Below are 17,875 nucleotides of genomic sequence, written 5' to 3' on the forward strand. Positions count from 1 at the left end.
ACTGCCTGGTAGCTCTTCCAGCATCTGCGCTGCCACAGGGACTTTAGCAACCCTCGAAGACACCACACGGTCCTCGGGGCAAGCAGACCTGAAAGTCGTCTCCCAGGCAACTGAGAGAAACATATTACATATGAACTTTAAATACAGACAGTAAAATGAAAAGATGAGGTATGATCCTTCCCTCCACTGCCAGACTTTTGATGGCTGTAGACAGAGAAAAGGTGAAAGAACAAAAAAGGAGGTGCAGCATGAGGACACACAGCTTTAAGGTACTGATAACATCTTCATGGGATATAAAGACCTTTAAACCCATGAGAATTCAACTGCACATAAAAAATAATTGTGAAAAACACACCTGGTGTGATTTCTATTCAGATGTAGTGGCTACCAGTTATTAATGCAACTGCCATGTAAGTCTGTGTACTTGTCAGTGAGTATGTGTGCTTGCATGTGCTTCGATCTGGTTCCACAGGTTCTCATATCTAGATTTTCAACCAGGTTCTTTTAGGAACAATGTGTTCTGTTTTTTTCAATGCACTGGCTGCTTCAATGCTTTACAAAGGAGGCAGCCAAGCAGCTGAAATATTTAACCCATGTCCAACTTCATCTGTCTGCCCCCAATACCCTCTGTCAGCTCTATTCTTATGTGATATTAGATACAACAACAACAACAACAACAACAAAAAACCCAAGGATGCTGTTTTCACCATGCATACAAATAAAAGCCATTAGTAATGGGACTTTGTTTTTAAACTCACATTGCTTGCCTGCAGGAGCTACAGATCGATGTCTTCCTACTTTCTTTCCCAGGAAGGTCAGTGAATAGGATCCACCCTCAGCTCCGGGAGAGTTCACGTACATTGTGTATATAAATATGTGGTGCAGGTCACTGCTACACTGAAAAAAAAGGCCATGTTGGATTTACTTCATTCAATAGTGGACATTGGTTGCACACAACTGTTTTGCTTTGGCAGAAACAACTGAGTTAAAACAACACAACTTATTCATATTCAATAAACCTGTACATTTTGTGTTGATAAAGCATAATTGAAACATGTTCAGATGAAGTAAGTTGAGCTCTTGGAATATTTTAATCCTTCACAATTTTGTCATTTTATTTCAACACTATTCAATAACTTTTACCCCAATACTACTTGGTCACTTAAATACTACATGTTGTAGCTATGATTTCAAGGCTTGATGCAGAATTTTCTGTACGTTTTTGTCCTTGACAGGTTACACCACAATAAATAGCAACAGCATACATGTGGTGTGTGTGTAGTTGTCTGCCTCTTATGACTCCAGTGATTTTCCTGCAGTTTGAAATCTTGTGCGATCTTGTGAATTTCATGAGTCCAGCAACTAACCACTCTTAAGAGCAAACACTTTGGCGACAGTGAGAAGGAAAAACTCCCTTTTAACAGGAAGAAACCTCCAGCAGAACCAGGCTCAGGGAGGGACGGGGCCATCTGCTGCGACCGGTTGGGGTGAGAGAAGGAAAACAGGATGAAAGACATGCTGTGGAAGAGAGACTGAGGTTAATAACAGGTATGATTCAATGCAGAGAGGTCTATTAACACATAGTGAGTGAGAAAGGTGACTGGAAAGGAAAAACTCAATGCATCATGGGAAACCCGGCAGCCTACGTCTATTGCAGCATAACTAAGGGAGGATTCAGGGTCACCTGGTCCAGCCCTAACTATATGCTTTAGCAAAAAGGAAAGTTTTAAGTCTAATCTTGAAAGTAGAGATAGTGTCTGTCTCCCGAATCCAAACTGGAGGCTGGTTCCACAGAAGAGGGGCCTGAAAACTGAAGGCTCTCCCTCCCATTCTACTTTTAAATACTCTAGGAACAACAAGTAGCCCTGCAGAGCGAGAGCGAAGTGCTCTAATAGGGTGATATGGTACTACAAGGTCATTAAGATAAGATGGGGCCTGATTATTTAAGACAGGGGTGTCAAACTCAAATACACAGTGGGCCAAAATTCAAAACTGGAACAAAGTCGCGGGCTAACGTTAATATTTATTGAAATATATTTATTCCTCCAGATATAAGAATGAATCTTTTCTTATGGACTCAAACACGTTTTGCTGAAAAACTGAATATGGAACAAGCAAAGCTTAATACTAAACAATATATATATATTAGCTGTATAATACCAGTAGGCCAGCTCTAAAAGTAATTTGGTATGGCTTCGCGGGCCAAATGTAATTAGGCTGCGGGCCAAATTTGGCCTGCGGGCCAGAGTTTGACACCTATGATTTAAGACCTTGTATGTGAGGAGCAGGATTTTGAATTCAATTCTGGATTTAACAGGAAGCCAATGAAGGGAAGCCAAAACAGGAGAAATCTGCTCTCTCTTTCTAGTCCCTCTCAGGACTCTTGCTGCAGCATTTTGGATTAGCTGAAGGCTTTTCAGTGAGTTTTTTGGACATCCTGATAATAATGAATTACATTAGTCCAGCCTGGAAGTAATAAATGCATGAACTAGTTTTTCAGCGTCACTCTGTGACAGGATATTTCTAACTTTAGAGATGTTGCGCAAATGGAAGAAAGCAGTCTTACATAATTGTCTAATATGTGCGTTGAAGGACATATCCTGGTCAAAAATGACTCCAGGGTTCCTCACAGCGTTACTGGAGGCCAAGGTAATGCCATCCAGAGTAAGAATCTGGATAGATACCACTCGGCCCTAAAAATTTCTAAGATTTTCAGGGCCGAGTACAGTAACCTCAGTTTTATCTGAATTAAGAAGCAGAAAGTTAGCAGCCATCCAGGTCTTTATGTCTTTAAGACATTCCTGCAGTTTAACAACTTGGTGTGTGTTACCTGGCTTCATGGATAGATAGAGCTGCGTGTCATCTGCATAGCAGTGAAAATTTATGCTATGTCTTCTAATGATGCTGCCGAGGGGAAGCATGTATAATGTAAACAGAATTATAGCACCGAACCCTGTGGAACTCCATAATTAACCTCAGTGTGTGAAGAGGACTCTCCATTTACATGTACAAATTGGAGTCTATTAGATAGATATGATACAAACCACTGCAGCACAGTACCTGTAATACCTACAGCATGTTCTAATCGCTCTAATAGGATATTATGGTCAACAGTATCGAATGCTGCACTGAGGTCTAGCAGGACAAGCACAGAGATGAGTCCACTGTCAGAGGCCATAAGAAGATCATTTGTAACCTTCACTAAAGCTGTTTCTGTGCTGTGATGAGCTCTGAAACCTGACTGAAACCCTTCAAAGAAGCCATTCCTCTGCAGATGATCTGTTAGCTGTGTGACAACTACTCTTTCAAGGATTTTTGATATGAAAGGAAGGTTGGAGATTGGCCTATAATTAGCTAAGACTGCTGGGTCTAGAGATGGCTTTTTGAAGGTTTAACTACAGCCACCTCGAAGGCCTGTGGTACATAGCCGATTATTAGAGATAGGTTGATCATATTTAGGGTCGAAGAATTAATTAATGGCAGGACTTCTTTGAGCAGTTTTGTAGGAATGGGGTCTAAAAGACACATTGATGGTTTGGAGGAAGTAATTATTGAAGTTAACTCAGAAAGATCAATTGGAGAAAAAGAGTCTAACTTAACATCAATGGTACTAAGAGTAACTGTAGATGATATTACATCTGTGGGATGATTATTGGCATTATTTTCTCTAATGATAAGAATTTTATTTGTGAAGAAGTTCATGAAGTCATTACTAGTTAACGTTAAAGGGATGGTTGGCTCAAAACATGACATTTTTGTGTTCAAATTACAAGGTAGCCTTTTTTAATTTAACAACCACCTAATTTATATTTTTCGGTATACCGAAAAAGGTAGAGGCAGCTGCTCGACTTGACTGAGATGGATGCCTTCCTCACACCACGATCCAAAGCACACGAGACTGAAATCCCATGCAGTGTCGCGAGATTAAACATTGATATATTATTGACTTACTTCACTCGAACATGATATGAACAATTTAATCTACCCTCTCTGCATATCATGTAGTTTCTACACTATATAGTTACACTTAACTTTAAATACACGCAAGATGCTTACATAAATCCAAGAGATGGACAATCCCTTTTTTTCAGTGTATTCTTTAGGTTGATCTCTGTTAAGTTGACACATGAGAGTGGACCCGTCTGAAACACACAAAAAGGAAAAATCATGTTGAATTTTGAAAGCTAAAAAAAAAGAACTTATAGACTGAAAATCCTCAAATATTTTGATCTATATCTTGAACTTTCAATCGCGCCCTCAAACTATGTGCAGATGTCTAAATGCCCACTCAGCAGCTTCACTCAAGGAGTGTAATCCTTCAGTCAGCCACTCCAAGCTACTATAAGCTGCAAGCTTCAGAACAGGAAAAACTGAAAATCCCAAACTTTCATTGTGGACCTATTTTTATTTTCAGATTCTCTCATTTCACTGTGCCGTATCAGGACAAATCTTCAGCTTCCTTTACTAAACTTGTGCAAATTTACTATAACAGCATCCACTAAACAGTAAAAATATGCAAATGAATGTATATTTAAATACAAAAAAGTAAAAAAAGAGAGAGAAAAAAGCAGAACTACCTGGTTGTCAGAGCAGCTCAGATCCCTTCGATGTGATTCAGGCCAGGGTGCTGCTGTGCTGATCAGGAGAACGAGATGATCCTGATCTCTTATGGGAACCAAACTCTAAACAGTCTTTAAATATTAAACCTGCAGAGATGGAGTTTCACCGGGTACCAGCTTAAACTCTGCACAGCCAGAGGGTAAAAAGATGCCATAAACAGTCCTCAGGTTTCCCGTGTGTGAGATAGAGATTGTAACTGGATGCTTCCTCATACTAACAGACACATATATAGGTTACACACACACTCTTCACTTGGGCTCTGTTTTTTTCTCTTTCTTTCCTTGGAAACCTACACTTTCCCAAATAAAGTTAATAAAACTGAAAACACACCACCTACAGAAAATAAGAAGAGAATGAAGACAAAATCAGAAATTCTTGCTAATAGAATTTATTTTGTAATAAAATCATATCAGTTGCAGCTGCTAATGTTGTCCTTTTGTCCTTGGCTGAGGGTCTCTGTTACAGTTTCCTTTTTTTTCTTTCTTAGACTGAGAAACTAATTTGGAACATTTGGCCCACAGCTTGAGCATCTGTTTAACACACCTTCCTTAGAGGTAAATCCACCCGTGATACCACTTTAATGAAAATGCAGCTTTGCCTGCTGTTTCCCTTTATTTCTCCACATTCGCAACCCTAACCCTGGATATCAAACTCACCCTTTTTCTCCAGTCTGGAAACTCCAACCAATTAATCACACAAGTCTTTCATCACTGGAAAATATCAGGACATATCGTATATGTAACAGAGGTTTTATTGCATGTCGCCACTAGCCTCTGGGAATTCGATTGTTCCGTCTGATTACAAAGTCTGACGGGGTTAAAATATTGTAATCACTGACAGCATTAACACTCTGTTGAGACATGCAGACTTCAAGGAGTATGACAACCTGACCCTGCTGTCATGACAACACAACACACCTCAGACATCACTCCAAGGCTTAGACTTTGGAGAAATTTTGAGGTCTTGGTTAGCTTGGTTATTCATACAGACAATGTAATGCTGGACTCCCACATAAATACATGACAGTAGTGCTGTCATACTGTTTAACGTCACTTGTTGCAAAGACAAGAGAAAACAGCAGGAACGTCAAAGACAGATATTTGATCTACCAACCAGTAAGACCAGTAGAGGTCCTAACATGTTTGACGCCCTGGACGAACACTCCCTTTGGCGAAACACACACACACACACAAACATATATATGAAGAGAGAGAGAGAGTATGCATAGTATGCAAACACTTAACAAACAGCCATCATAATTCATCATACAATGAGAATAGGACAAATCAACAACTGACAATGGTAAATGGCCTGTATTTATATAGCGCTTTACTAGTCCCTAAGGACCCCAAAGCGCTTTACATATCCAGTCATCCACCCATTCACACACAGGTGATGGCAGCTACATTGTAGCCACAGCCACCCTGGGGCGCACTGACAGAGGCGAGGCTGCCGGACACTGGCGCCACCAGGCCCTCTGACCACCACCAGTAGGCAACGGGTGAAGTGTCTTGCCCAAGGACACAACGACCGAGACTGCCCAAGCCGGGGCTCGAACCGGCAACCTTCCGATTACAAGGCGAACTCCCAACTCTTGAGCCACGATCACCCCGACAATGACTAATTAATATTGTGCTGAACACAGTCCAAAAGATTCAGTAAGCTACATCAGTGTCTGCGGTTTACTATCATAGCCAAGTGGCTAACAAACGTAAACAGAAGTTTTCACTATCCCTACTAATTAGTGTTATCTTGGTGTATCTCTGTTGTGGTCAGTGCTATCCTCTATGCTGTTGCATGCTGGGGCAGCAGGTTGAGGGTCACAGATGGCAACAGACTAAATAAACTGATCCACAAGCCCAGTAATGTTGTAGGGATGGAGCTGGACTCCGTTAGGGTGGTGTCTGAGAGGCAGATGTTGTCCAAGATAAGGACCATCTTGGATAATACCTCCCACCCACTCCATGCCATGCTGGCTACTAACAGGAGCACGTTCAGTGAGAGACTGAGATTACCAAAAAGCACCACTGAATGACACAGGAAATCATTCCTGCCCGTGGCCATCTCCCTGTACAACCTCTCCATCTAATACAATGTCAACACTGCAATAGTTACACCCTTTATCCATACGCTCTTTTCTACTCTATAATGTTCTTGTCAATTTTCTTGATATTTATTTATAATCACCTTTGTTAATCCTTGATATTTATAATTGAGTGATCTGTATATATTGGTACTATTTCTTAAATGTGTAAAATCTGTAACATAATGTATTGTTTGGAGTTTAGCCTGTTACTGTTACTATTTTTACACTTTCTTCTTGGAGCAACTGTAACCCACATAATTTCCTTAGGGATTAATAAAGAATTATGATTATGATTGTTTCAGGATACATGACCTGCCATTATCCAATGACACATCTGCTTATCTGTATCTTTTGCTCATTTCTCCTCCTCTTCTTTTCTCTTTTTTCTAAACTGAGCACCTGATGGCTTTGACCTTTTCTTGTCCATCTCCCATTGGTTTTAATTTTGCACTCCAGTATGAACAAACATCCCCCAACCAGAGGATCACCACAACATAACCTAACAGACCTACACCTTAGTTCACGGATTCACTTTGTCTAGGGTACCGGTCCGTGAGTCGTTTGGTACCGGGCCGCGAGAGTTGAGGCTCAGGCGTGAAATGTATAGTTTTCAGGGTTTTTATCGGTTTTCAGCGTTATTTTGTTATCGTTTTTTATCGTTTACTCGGTTTTCCTGGGTCTTTTCACGTGTGTTATGAATAAATTTTCTTTTTTTCGGTACCGGTACTAGTTTTATTTTGTTGTATTTATCCGCGACACCTTAAAGGCCGGTCCATGAAAATATTGTCGGCCATAAACCGGTCAAAAAAGGTTGGGGACCGCTGGTCTAGGGTGTATTTCTGGGTTTTCGCACAGCCCGAGATTCAAATTATAATTATAATGGGCTTGGATTTACAACATTATGAATGAAATTTGCTCTATTTTTTATTTTGCGGGTTGGTGCTCCAGCCAGCCAGAGAGTCCCCTGCCGCCCAGCCTTCTCCTCCCTGTGCCGCAAGCAGCAACCCAACCCTGAACACACCACTCCCAGATGTCCTACATGTCCACGAGATCACAATTTTTATTAACATTTTTTATACCTGGCACGTGATCGGCAGATGTTTTCAAGTAAGCAACGGGACTGTTTTAAATCTGCAGGAGGATCTGTTGCCAGCTCTCTACTGAATCCGGATGTTGCGTTTAGATTGCAGCTGCCGAGGGCACACAGCAGAGATTCAGCCCAATGGTAGCCGCGGAGGGCGGCGTGGGCTGGACCCGTCACTAGGAGTGGTTTGTGCTCGAGTATAAATACACGCTTTCTGTCACTACAACGCCCCTGGAAACTCGGTGAGACAAACTTCTTCTCTTTAAGGCAACACGGTAAGTCTTTTGACTCCCAGGAAATCTTTGGCGTTGTAGATTCTGAACTCAGCTGAGTTTGGAGCGAGATTTGATGGCTTTTGGTCTCCTCTCCCCGATGAGATCTAAAGTTGCAGCAAGGTATATTGATTGGTGCAACTTACGAGGCGGAGGGGAGTGTGAGGTTAACGTTTGTCTTGACGTGCTCGGCTGTCCCAACTACGTAGAGAAGTCAAATTCTATCATAAAATCAATCGATATAAATAGATATGTTCTATCCCACATTATAATGTATGTCCGTATCAGAGATGAGAGTGGGTGTGGCCAGGGTGTTTGCTACAGATGCTTGTCATTATAGAAAACTGCTTATTGTAAATCAGAGTAGATATCTGGACTTGCACTTGACCTCTCCAACAGCAGATAAAAGAAACCCCTTTTTTTTTTTTTTTAGTTTAATGCTTTAGAACTTAGAAGATTGCCAAAAGAGTCACTACTTTGAGCAACATTTACAAAAAACTTTATTTTTAGATGCTCCACTGTTTCTCACAAGGAGAAACAAAACTTTAAATGCTATGATAAATGTTCATATTTGGATCAAACACTGCTGACTTTCTCCTTCTCCTCCTCTCTTACAGACAGACCACTCCCCACCATGTCTTTCATCCAGGCCTTCTTGGAGCAGAGCGTTTACTTGGGCATGCCCGATGATTCAGTACGTAACACTGTGGTTCCAGTTGCTAAGGCCAAACACCCTGTTTTTCTTTTTTTTCCCCGTCTCTTCCTGTGGTATGCTAGGGTGGAAAAACTGATCTGGCAGTACAGCAGAGTAGAAAATCGCTGCGTAGGAGGTGTCGATATAAAAAGATTGAATGAGTTTAGATGTTGAAGAGAGGAAGGAAATTAACTAAAAAAAAAATGGTGGTAGATTAATTATAGAAACATCATTAAAGTAAAAAGGGGCCTGAACTGTAAAGATTATATGCACAGAGAATGATAACCAGAGAGAGTTTTGGGAATGTATGAGTCACTGAAGCCGGAATTTGAGCTCCTCCCTTTATAAACTCTGCAAACAGAACAAAATGGTACTTCTCCTTTCACCGATTTCTTAAAGTAAGTTTAGAAAAAGTTGCACAAGTTGTAGGATAACAGTTTGGACTCTTTCATTGTTCACTTCAGTCCAAACAGGGCATCTGCCAACATTTTAAAAGCTTTGTGTTGACATCTGAAATAATAAGGGAGGAACCGTAGGGGCTCCTTTTTTTTCTGCCTTAATTTCAAGGATACAGTCACTGGGTTTCAACACTTTTGTAGTTAAAACATTTGAAAAATGCACCCCTGTATCCCACCTTGTACATTCCTCTAAACTGCAGACAAGTATTTACCAAACACAATAATCTGGCACGTTTCAGGCTTTAAAGAATGAAGGAACGGTGAAGCCAGCGCTCAATTTCAACCCTAGTGGAGATGCAGCAGTCTTGGACAAGGCCATCAAGACAAAAGGTGAAGCTGAAATGCATGAGGGACGCTTTGGAGCGTGTGCGAGCATGCTTTGGTGTTGCAATGTGTATCGAAGTGTTAAGTACAGACTTTCTTGTCTTCCTTGTCAAGAATCTTAACACCCTCTGCTGGCCATCATATGTGATTACATTCTGTTCTCTGTGGGATCACACACACCAAACAATGAATGCTGAACAGTCATACTGCTGCAGAATGACAGGAATGCTTGTTTTACTCGCTTGTGCAGGTGTGGATGAGAACACCATTATTGAAATTCTGGTCAAAAGGAGCAACGAGCAGAGGCAGCAGATCAAAGAGGCTTACCAGAAGGCCAACGGCAAGGTAATGACAATTAGACAAACACGATCGGAGCAAGAAGTTCCAAAACTGACAGGAAACATTACTTCCTCTGGATCATACATTTAATCATCCGTTGATACCTCATAGCCTCTGGACACAGCCCTGAAAAATGCTCTGAAGGGAGATCTGGAGGAAGTCGTGTTGGCTCTGTTGAAAACTCCTGCCCAGTATGATGCCCAGCAGCTAAAACTGGCAATGAAGGTACACAAACACACATTACTAAGATGAGCACATTGACAGAAAAAGCTATTAGAGTACTTGACTACATTTGTGTAAATGCTTTCTCTGGTATCACCATGATCTCTTATTGTTGGCACATGATGATATCCACCCACTTAAACATATTAATCCTTTGTTTTTCTAAAGGGAGGTGGCTAAAAGGTGTTTAACTGGTTTTGTGAAGCATTAAGAGACTTTGTCTCAATCCTTCTATCTGTGCATCTCTGCCTCAGGGTCTGGGAACAGACGAGGACACTCTGATTGAGATTTTAGCTTCCCGAACCAACAGGCAGATCGTAGACCTAAAGAAAGTCTACAAGGAAGGTTTGTGCCAAAGTTCAAGCAACAATCTTCAGTTTCCAGAAGCTAAAATTTGAACAACGACACAAGTGTCAGTGGGAAAACTAATTCCACTTTTGCGATTACTTTGCCAAGAATACAAGAAAGAGCTGGAAGAGGACATCAAGTCTGACACTAGTGGAGACTTCAGGACGGCCCTCATTGCACTCTGCAAGGTACTTGAGTGTGTTTTATTTACTGATCTGTTGCAGGATCTCAAAATCATTTATTCTGTCATAGCACCAGGATGCTCTAAGTTCTGAAACAACATAAGACTCCCCACTGAAGCTGGAACACTGAGCTGATTATAAAAAGCAAACTTACTCCCTAGACATGCACACATACAGTCACGTGTACTCTCATTTGGATATCTTACAAACTCAGTTCACATTTTAAAGTTGAAAGCCACATTTTAATTAAATTTTGAGAAATGTGAAGCTTTCTTGGTGAATTCAGTGGCATTAAATAGAACATTGTTTGTGCTTACTGTGCTTTTTCAGCTTTCCAACTCTTAAAAATATCTATGATTTATTAAATTAGCTAATTAGCTAGTTTGATTCCATCAGTACACCAATCAATCTGTTTCTTCATATCGCAGGCTGCCAGGACTGAAGGAGTTTGCGAGCAGCTGGTTGACAGTGATGCCAGGGCTCTGTATGAGGCGGGAGAGGCCAGGAAGGGCACGAACTGCGCTGTCTTTATCGACATCCTAACCAGCAGGAGTGCCATTCATCTCCGTCAAGGTCTGTTTGATGCACCGTTAAGTATATATATTTTTTAAGTCTTATCTTTAACATCTCCTTCTTAGGAATAGCACCTAATCTGTATTCTATTTCAGTGTTTGATAGGTACAAAAAGTACAGCAAAGTGGATGTGGCCAAAGCCCTTGACCTCGAACTGAAGGGAGATATTGAGAATTGCCTCACAGCAGTTGGTAAAGTCAAACCTCTGTTTACGAAACCTCTAAACTCTATTACTTTAGCATTAAATCAGTATATTCTGGATGGACTGGATTAAAACTTTAAAAAAATATATATTCACAGTGAAGTGTGCTGGAAGCAGAACTGCCTTCTTTGCAGAGAAACTCTACTTGGCCATGAAGGTACAGTATATGTGCTGCTACAGGAACAACTGAATATTACAGGGAAAATAATTCACAAGTGGATTAATGTAGAAGTACTCCTTAATTTGGATGATGCCAATTGCCATTTGAAAAAACTGATTGGCTGTCAATGTGGCTCAGGTTTTAGAGCCAGTTGTCTGCTATTTAGTAGGTTGGATGTTCAGTCCCCAGTTTCTGCATCTATATATTGATGTGTCCTTGGGCAAGCTGTTGGTGAACAATGCTGGGCTGCTTTGGATCAGAATTTGCTAACTTTAGATCATTTATGTGAATTAGCCAATCTGCTAAGTCACATAAATAATAAACCACTCAGTCAGTGTCGGAAATAGGCTCCCATGAACTGGAGAAGTGTCCCAGCATGAGAAACTTGAGCCATGGACAAAGGAGTCTTCATGCATTTAATACATTTATCACTGGGTGAATGTCTGAACATAGTAGCATCATAATGCTGAAAAAGGGTATTCCTTTGCCCACTGGAGCTCCTTTTGACATGTTTGATCTGTTTTTACTAAACAAGATAACTAGGTGGATGGTTTTTAAGTTACAAACTGACTTTCATTTAGTCAGTTGCATAGATATAGAGAGTAAATCCCCTATAATTTGTCCAGTTCTTGAAGTTCTGTAGCAAAACAGCTCTTCGCTAAATAGAAATAATAGTCAAATCTAAAACCTTTTACTTTTAAAAATTCCCATTAATCTCATATTTCTGTTATCTTTTCCATATATAATATAATCAATGGTATGTTATAATATAAATGTTTCATGACTGGCTCTTTTCTGCCCTTCAGGGTAAAGGTACCCGCAAGCCTATCTTGACCCGCATCATGGTGAGCCGCTCTGAAATTGACATGAAGCGGATCAAGGAAGACTACAAGAAGAATTATGGCAAAACACTCTACCAGGACATTCTGGTGAGCAAACATCTAAAAGTTAAACCCATTCCAGATGTTCAGTTTTGAATGGATTGTGCATATGACGGTACAAAAATGTCAAAAGAAAACATGTAAAGATTTATGGATTTAAAAAAACAAAAAAAACAAACTTGTATTTTTCCCCATTTAGGATGACACCGCAGATGATTACGAGAAGATTCTGCTCGCTCTCTGTGGGGGTGAAAACTAACAGCCTATCGCTGGGATCAAAGCTCATACAGCAGAATATCCATGCCAGTGTACAACTGTGGAAAATCGCCTGTTATCTCTTAAATACATAATGTGCCTTTTGTGCTTGTGGAGACCTGACAAGACTGTCTTTCTTTGCAAGACGTCATGATAGTTAGATGATATTGGCAATGAGCGAATACTAACCTGGAGTTGGCAGAGCAGATAGGCCGTTTCCTTTCTGAGAAATCCTTTTTATTTCAGCGCAGATCTCATAGCATTATGCCAGAAGATCTATGTTCTAGACAGACTTTGCTTGCACTTACTAGGTTCTATAACTAAAGTCCAAAGAGAAGCTGATGTGATCACAGTGCAGCTCATGTATCCAGATCACCACATGCCAATAGCTTAATGTTACCATTGCTCTTGAAGGAGATTTGATGTTCTGCAAATAAAAGCTTTTTTTACTGAAGTGGTCTTGATTATTTATAAATTCATACAACACATATCAGACATGAGAACAAATAAGTGGTCAAGGTTTACATGCATACATTATGGGTGTGAATGTCTTTGAATTGTTATGTTTCCAGGGTGGAAGGAGTTGTGCTGAAGGTTCTACAATGTCTTTAACTGGACAAAGCCAAGGCCTATTGACTTGATCGTGATTGACAACTAGTAGTTTACTTTTGCCAGCATAAACCAGATTTGTTAGCGCTATTTCTAAAGGGGGGGAAACCCTGATAATTTATCATTTGTTATGAAAATTATACATAAGTACAAGTTATTTGGATATATCAACACTTTACCAAGGTCTGGAAGAAGACCCAAACTGTCACCCACAGATGACAGGAAATTGGTTAGGATGTTTAGGAACCACCAAGGGTCAAGCTTGTCATGAAATGGAAACTGCTGGAATGCCAGCGTCACACTCCTAAGTGAAGTGAGTTTTACATCACCATGAACTACAAGGGTGCCCACCAAAACAACAACCCTTGTTCCAGAATTGACAACCTCGAATGAAATTTGCAGCTTCCCACACGGACGAGCCAAATGTCTTTTGGAGATGTTTTATGATTGGATGAGAAATGAGCTTTCAGGCCATAATTACAAGATATCTGTTTGGAGGAGTAAATGTGAGGATTTCAAACCTAAGAGCATGATGGTGGTGGTGGTGGCATCATGCTCTGATCTAAGTCATTAAATATGTATTCTGTGCAATAAATCCACTTTGTAAAAAGAAAAGTTCAAAGAAATTATTAAAATTTTCATCTAATCTAAAAATTTCACCTAATCTAAAAAAACCCCCCCAAAAAACCAAAAAACTGAATTTCTCGGAGGAACCCAGCCAAGGGATTAATAAAGTTTCATCTAAAAGCCCAAATTACCATGACATACATTTCCATGACATTTTATATGATGTTGCCAAATATTTACACATTGGTAGTATGAGTACAATATGAATACATTTTAAATGAGTCTCTTAAGTCCATATAACGTGTTTTCCCATCATGTGCTATATAGAAATGCTGGTGTTGATTTGAAAACCGAGCCAGATGCAGAAAGCGTGTTCAGCCGTTATGTGATTACTAGATGGGTAGTAATGAAAATATCTTGCGTGGTAATTGTAAAAAACATTTAACCTCCTAAGACCCGAACTCTTGCATGGCATGCATTTTTTATTTTTCTTTGATATTTGGGCATATTGGGGCCCGATGAATGTAAAAACAAAGAATTACCAGATTTTTTTTTTTTTACCTTATTTTTGTTTTTATGAAAAATAAGAGCCACATATGAGGATATTAGTTTAAAATTTTGATAGAACAGTAGCAGTATAATGTCCTCGTAAGTGGATATCAGGCCCTTGTAGAGCAGAATTGAGTATTTTGGTCTAAATAACCCACATATGTGGACGCCAGGTCCTAGGAGGTTAAAAGCCGGTATATATCATTTCACGTCAAAAAAAAAAAAACAAGTTTAAATGATGGAAGAAACTATTCTTGGTTTAGCATCGCAGAAAGGGGGATTGTTTGGCCAGAATCTGGCAACCTCAAAGCTCATCCCGACTGAAAACAAGCGGAGCACCCTCTCCGGTTAGCTGGCACAGAGCTAACTAACTTTCCTTTAAGTATGCTTTAAGATTTTGCTTAGAACAGACGCTGATATTTTTCTAGTTACTTCCGGGTCAAAATAAAATTCCAAAAATAATACTGGACTTCTGATGAAATATGTTTTAAGCTAATCGCTTGAGTACGTTTAGCTTGAGAGCAAGCTAGCTTGCTAACGGTAGCCAGGCAACAAACTTAAATTGTGCACCTGTAGTGAAATGTAAACGATGCAAAGTCGTGTTTGAGTTGTGATGCAGGGTAAACGATGAACCAGATGCAATGACAACAGTACTGAACATGATTAGCACGAGTCATTGACTTTGAGGGGGCTCTCGTTAGCTGGGGCAACGTTGCTGGTAACTGAGCTGGGCAGAGAAGCAATAAAGCAGCAGTGAAGACCCAGCCTTTTAAGGCTGCCTGTATGAGCTGTGGACGTTCACTGTAACAACCTTTAATTTCACACTCTGTCTTTTATTTCAGGCCTGCGCACCTGGAACAACCAGTCCATTTGAGGGAGTCCCCTTTAATCAAAACAATGACGATGACCTGACCAATGGACCAAGCCAGTGTCTGCTCTACCACAGGGTCACGTTTGGGGATAGATCATGAATGACAAACTAGTGTTCTTGGGCCTGCTGTACTTTGTCCAGGGCATTCCCTATGGTCTCCAGTCATCGTTGCTTCCTGTATACCTGCGAGGAGCTGGGCACTCTCTCACACGCATCGGTTTTACCAAGATCCTTTACTTCCCCTGGGTACTCAAAGTCCTCTGGGCGCCTTTGGTGGACCGAGTTGGTACTAAGCGTCGCTGGCTGGTGGGAACAGTCTCTGGCCTTGCTCTAACATGCCTCTCCAGTGCTGCCCTGGCCCCAGAGGCACATATTTGGGGTGTAGCTGGAACCCTGCTGGCAATGAACACCTTGGCCTCTGTTCAGGACATTGCTGTAGATGGAGCTGCAGTGGGGTTGTTAAAAGGACGTGGGGAGCTGGGCCTTGGGAACACAGCACAAGTTGTAGGGTATAAAGCTGGGTCAGTGTTTGCCGGAGGTGGGCTGCTAGCTGTGATTGACGTGGCTGGATGGAGCTGGATGTTTATGCTGCTGACATTTGTGTATGCTGGTGTAGCCCTGTTTGTGTGGGGGGCCCCTGTGTTGGATGATGAGACTGTGAGGGGCCAGCAGGCAGACGGCAGCAAAAAGGGAGGGCAGGGAGCAGATGCTGTACGGCCGTGGAGGGTGTGGAGGAAGCTGCTGGCAGTGCCTGGCACACCTTGGACAGTTCTCTATGTGCTAACATACAAATTGGGTAAGTCTGATTATTATTCAAGCACTGGTTTAAGTTTAGGTAAAGTGATCTGTTGTGATAAATGTTCGCTTATTTTCCAGAAGGGCAATAATGCTCAGTATTTATTGTCAATGTAGTTATAGATTTGTTTTTTAATTGTTCTCTCATAGTGTATGGTTTTTTTTTCTTTTTAAAGCAGAATTTTCCTTTTTTGATATTTTCACTTATACACTTAACTGGCCACTTTATTAGGAATGCCTTGCTAGTACGGCTGCCACAAGCGATTATTTTGATAGTCAACTAGTCACCGATTATTTTTGCAATTAGTCGACTAATCAGATCATGCATCCATTGAACGTAAAACATACAGCTTATTGCACCAGCATGCATCTGCTCTTATATAAATATCATTAGCTTACAGGGCTCTAGACTAACTTTTTGCCATGGGCGTACCGGTACGCCTAACACAAATTTTATAATAATTTATATAATATAATGTGTTTTTCTGGATACACTGTGCTTTTTCAGCATTCAAAGATTGATGACACCGTGTCAGAGCACTGGCTATGAATTTCAGAAGGATCAGGCCTTAACTTAACAGAGAAGTTAGCAATAGTTCTTTTCCTATTACAGCTACATCCACTTCTGTCGTGCCTAGGCTGCTCACTAGGGCTGGGTATCATCACTGATTTCTATAATCCATTCGATTCTGGTTTTCAAAGTCCCGATTCGATTCAACTTAGCCTCAGACAGTCAGAAATATTATAATTCTGATCATTTATCAGTACTGACTTCATCAGAATTGTGAACATCACAGCAGATGCCTTTGTGTGAAAGTAACTGAGAATAAAACACAGAAAAACATGAAGGAGATTTTCCTGGTCTGGCTTTTTATAGCAGATAACCTTAAAAATATTCTACAATGTTCTGCATATAAAGTTTAAATTTCTTCAGTATTGAACAACAGAAAAAATAGGCTTTCTTGTCCGAGGTCATTTAAGTGAAAAAAAAGAAAAGAAAAAGACAGCAGCCGACAGCGCTGTAAACAACGGTAGACTGGTGGGTAATAAGCGAATGAATAATACAGAAAACAGAGATTGGAGACGGGAAACTGTTCTTGAAGTACAGAGAGAGAGAGAGAGAGAGCTAGCTGTGCATGGAGTGTGATTTTAATAGTCGTGGAAGCAAAACAGCAAAATTCATGACGACATTGATCAGCGTGTCCGTCTACGGGCTGCCCGAGAAAGACAAAGTTGATTCTGATGAGTCGGTCCGCTCTGTGTTTACGTCTTTGTGTGGAATCCGTGTACCTGCTCTCATTTGCTGTTTGGTTGTTGTTGAAATGGTTTTGTGAGCTTTAATCTGAGAATCTGGCATTTCTGGCCAAACACAGTTATATTTAAAAGTCTATTCAGGATTTAATGAATTGATATCGCTTTATTCAAGCTACTCACCTCCCACTCCCACCTGCACTTTCAACTGGACCACGGCCAATCAGAGAGGTCCCGCCCCTTACTATCTCTGATTGGTTTAGTCCACGATAGGGGCATAATATGTGTCTGTTGTTGACCACAGGGAAGGTTGCAGATTTTTTTATTTATTTTTTGCTACCCGAACAGTTGGTCGCACAGGTGCAACCAAATGGTTTTTTTTAGTCGCACCACTGAAAAATTTGGTCGTATTTGCAACCAAATTGGTCGCACTCTAGAGCCCTGGCTTCCAACTTGAAGTGTTTAAGGTACATGCTAACTAAAAATAAAGACAAGATGATAGTTTATTAAAGTTTAATGAAATCTGTAGATTG

General features: G+C 40.6%; 2 protein-coding genes across 4 annotated transcripts in view; both read left to right on the forward strand.

Moving 5' to 3' along the window:
* The first annotated feature begins 7,979 nt into the window (after nt 1–7,979).
* On the forward strand, nt 7,980–13,154 carry anxa1a (annexin A1a). The gene is made up of 12 exons (XM_026188192.1): nt 7,980–8,065; nt 8,680–8,756; nt 9,454–9,544; nt 9,789–9,883; nt 9,989–10,102; nt 10,354–10,444; nt 10,556–10,635; nt 11,058–11,202; nt 11,298–11,393; nt 11,503–11,561; nt 12,371–12,493; nt 12,645–13,154. Exons 2-12 carry the CDS (start codon nt 8,697–8,699, stop codon nt 12,702–12,704), a joined length of 1,014 nt encoding a protein of 337 aa, XP_026043977.1. The 5' UTR covers nt 7,980–8,065; nt 8,680–8,696; the 3' UTR covers nt 12,705–13,154.
* Nucleotides 13,155–14,693: 1,539 nt separating this feature from the next.
* mfsd3 (major facilitator superfamily domain containing 3) overlaps nt 14,694–17,875 on the forward strand; it is a 51,184-nt gene continuing 48,002 nt past the window's right edge. For 2 of the 3 annotated variants that reach the window (XM_026186813.1, XM_026186811.1), the window contains exons 1-2: nt 14,694–14,807; nt 15,268–16,092. In XM_026186813.1, the coding sequence (XP_026042598.1) occupies nt 15,393–16,092 (700 nt within the window). In that variant the 5' untranslated portion in view covers nt 14,694–14,807; nt 15,268–15,392. The remainder of the gene's footprint in view (nt 14,808–15,267; nt 16,093–17,875) is intronic. The other variant, XM_026186812.1, reaches the window with a different exon arrangement.

The sequence above is a fragment of the Astatotilapia calliptera genome, chromosome 12 (genome assembly GCF_900246225.1).
Source record: "Astatotilapia calliptera chromosome 12, fAstCal1.2, whole genome shotgun sequence".
NCBI classification, from domain to species: Eukaryota; Metazoa; Chordata; class Actinopteri; order Cichliformes; family Cichlidae; genus Astatotilapia; species Astatotilapia calliptera.

Excerpts from the sequence above, each read along its gene's own strand:
- anxa1a (XM_026188192.1), top strand. The coding sequence starts at position 8,697 with ATGTCTTTCATCCAGGCCTTCTTGGAGCAGAGCGTTTACTTGGGCATG. Across the intron at positions 9,545-9,788 it reads CAAGGCCATCAAGACAAAAG|GTGTGGATGAGAACACCATT; the intron begins GTGAAGCTGAAA and ends TCGCTTGTGCAG. Across the intron at positions 10,445-10,555 it reads AAAGAAAGTCTACAAGGAAG|AATACAAGAAAGAGCTGGAA; the intron begins GTTTGTGCCAAA and ends TACTTTGCCAAG.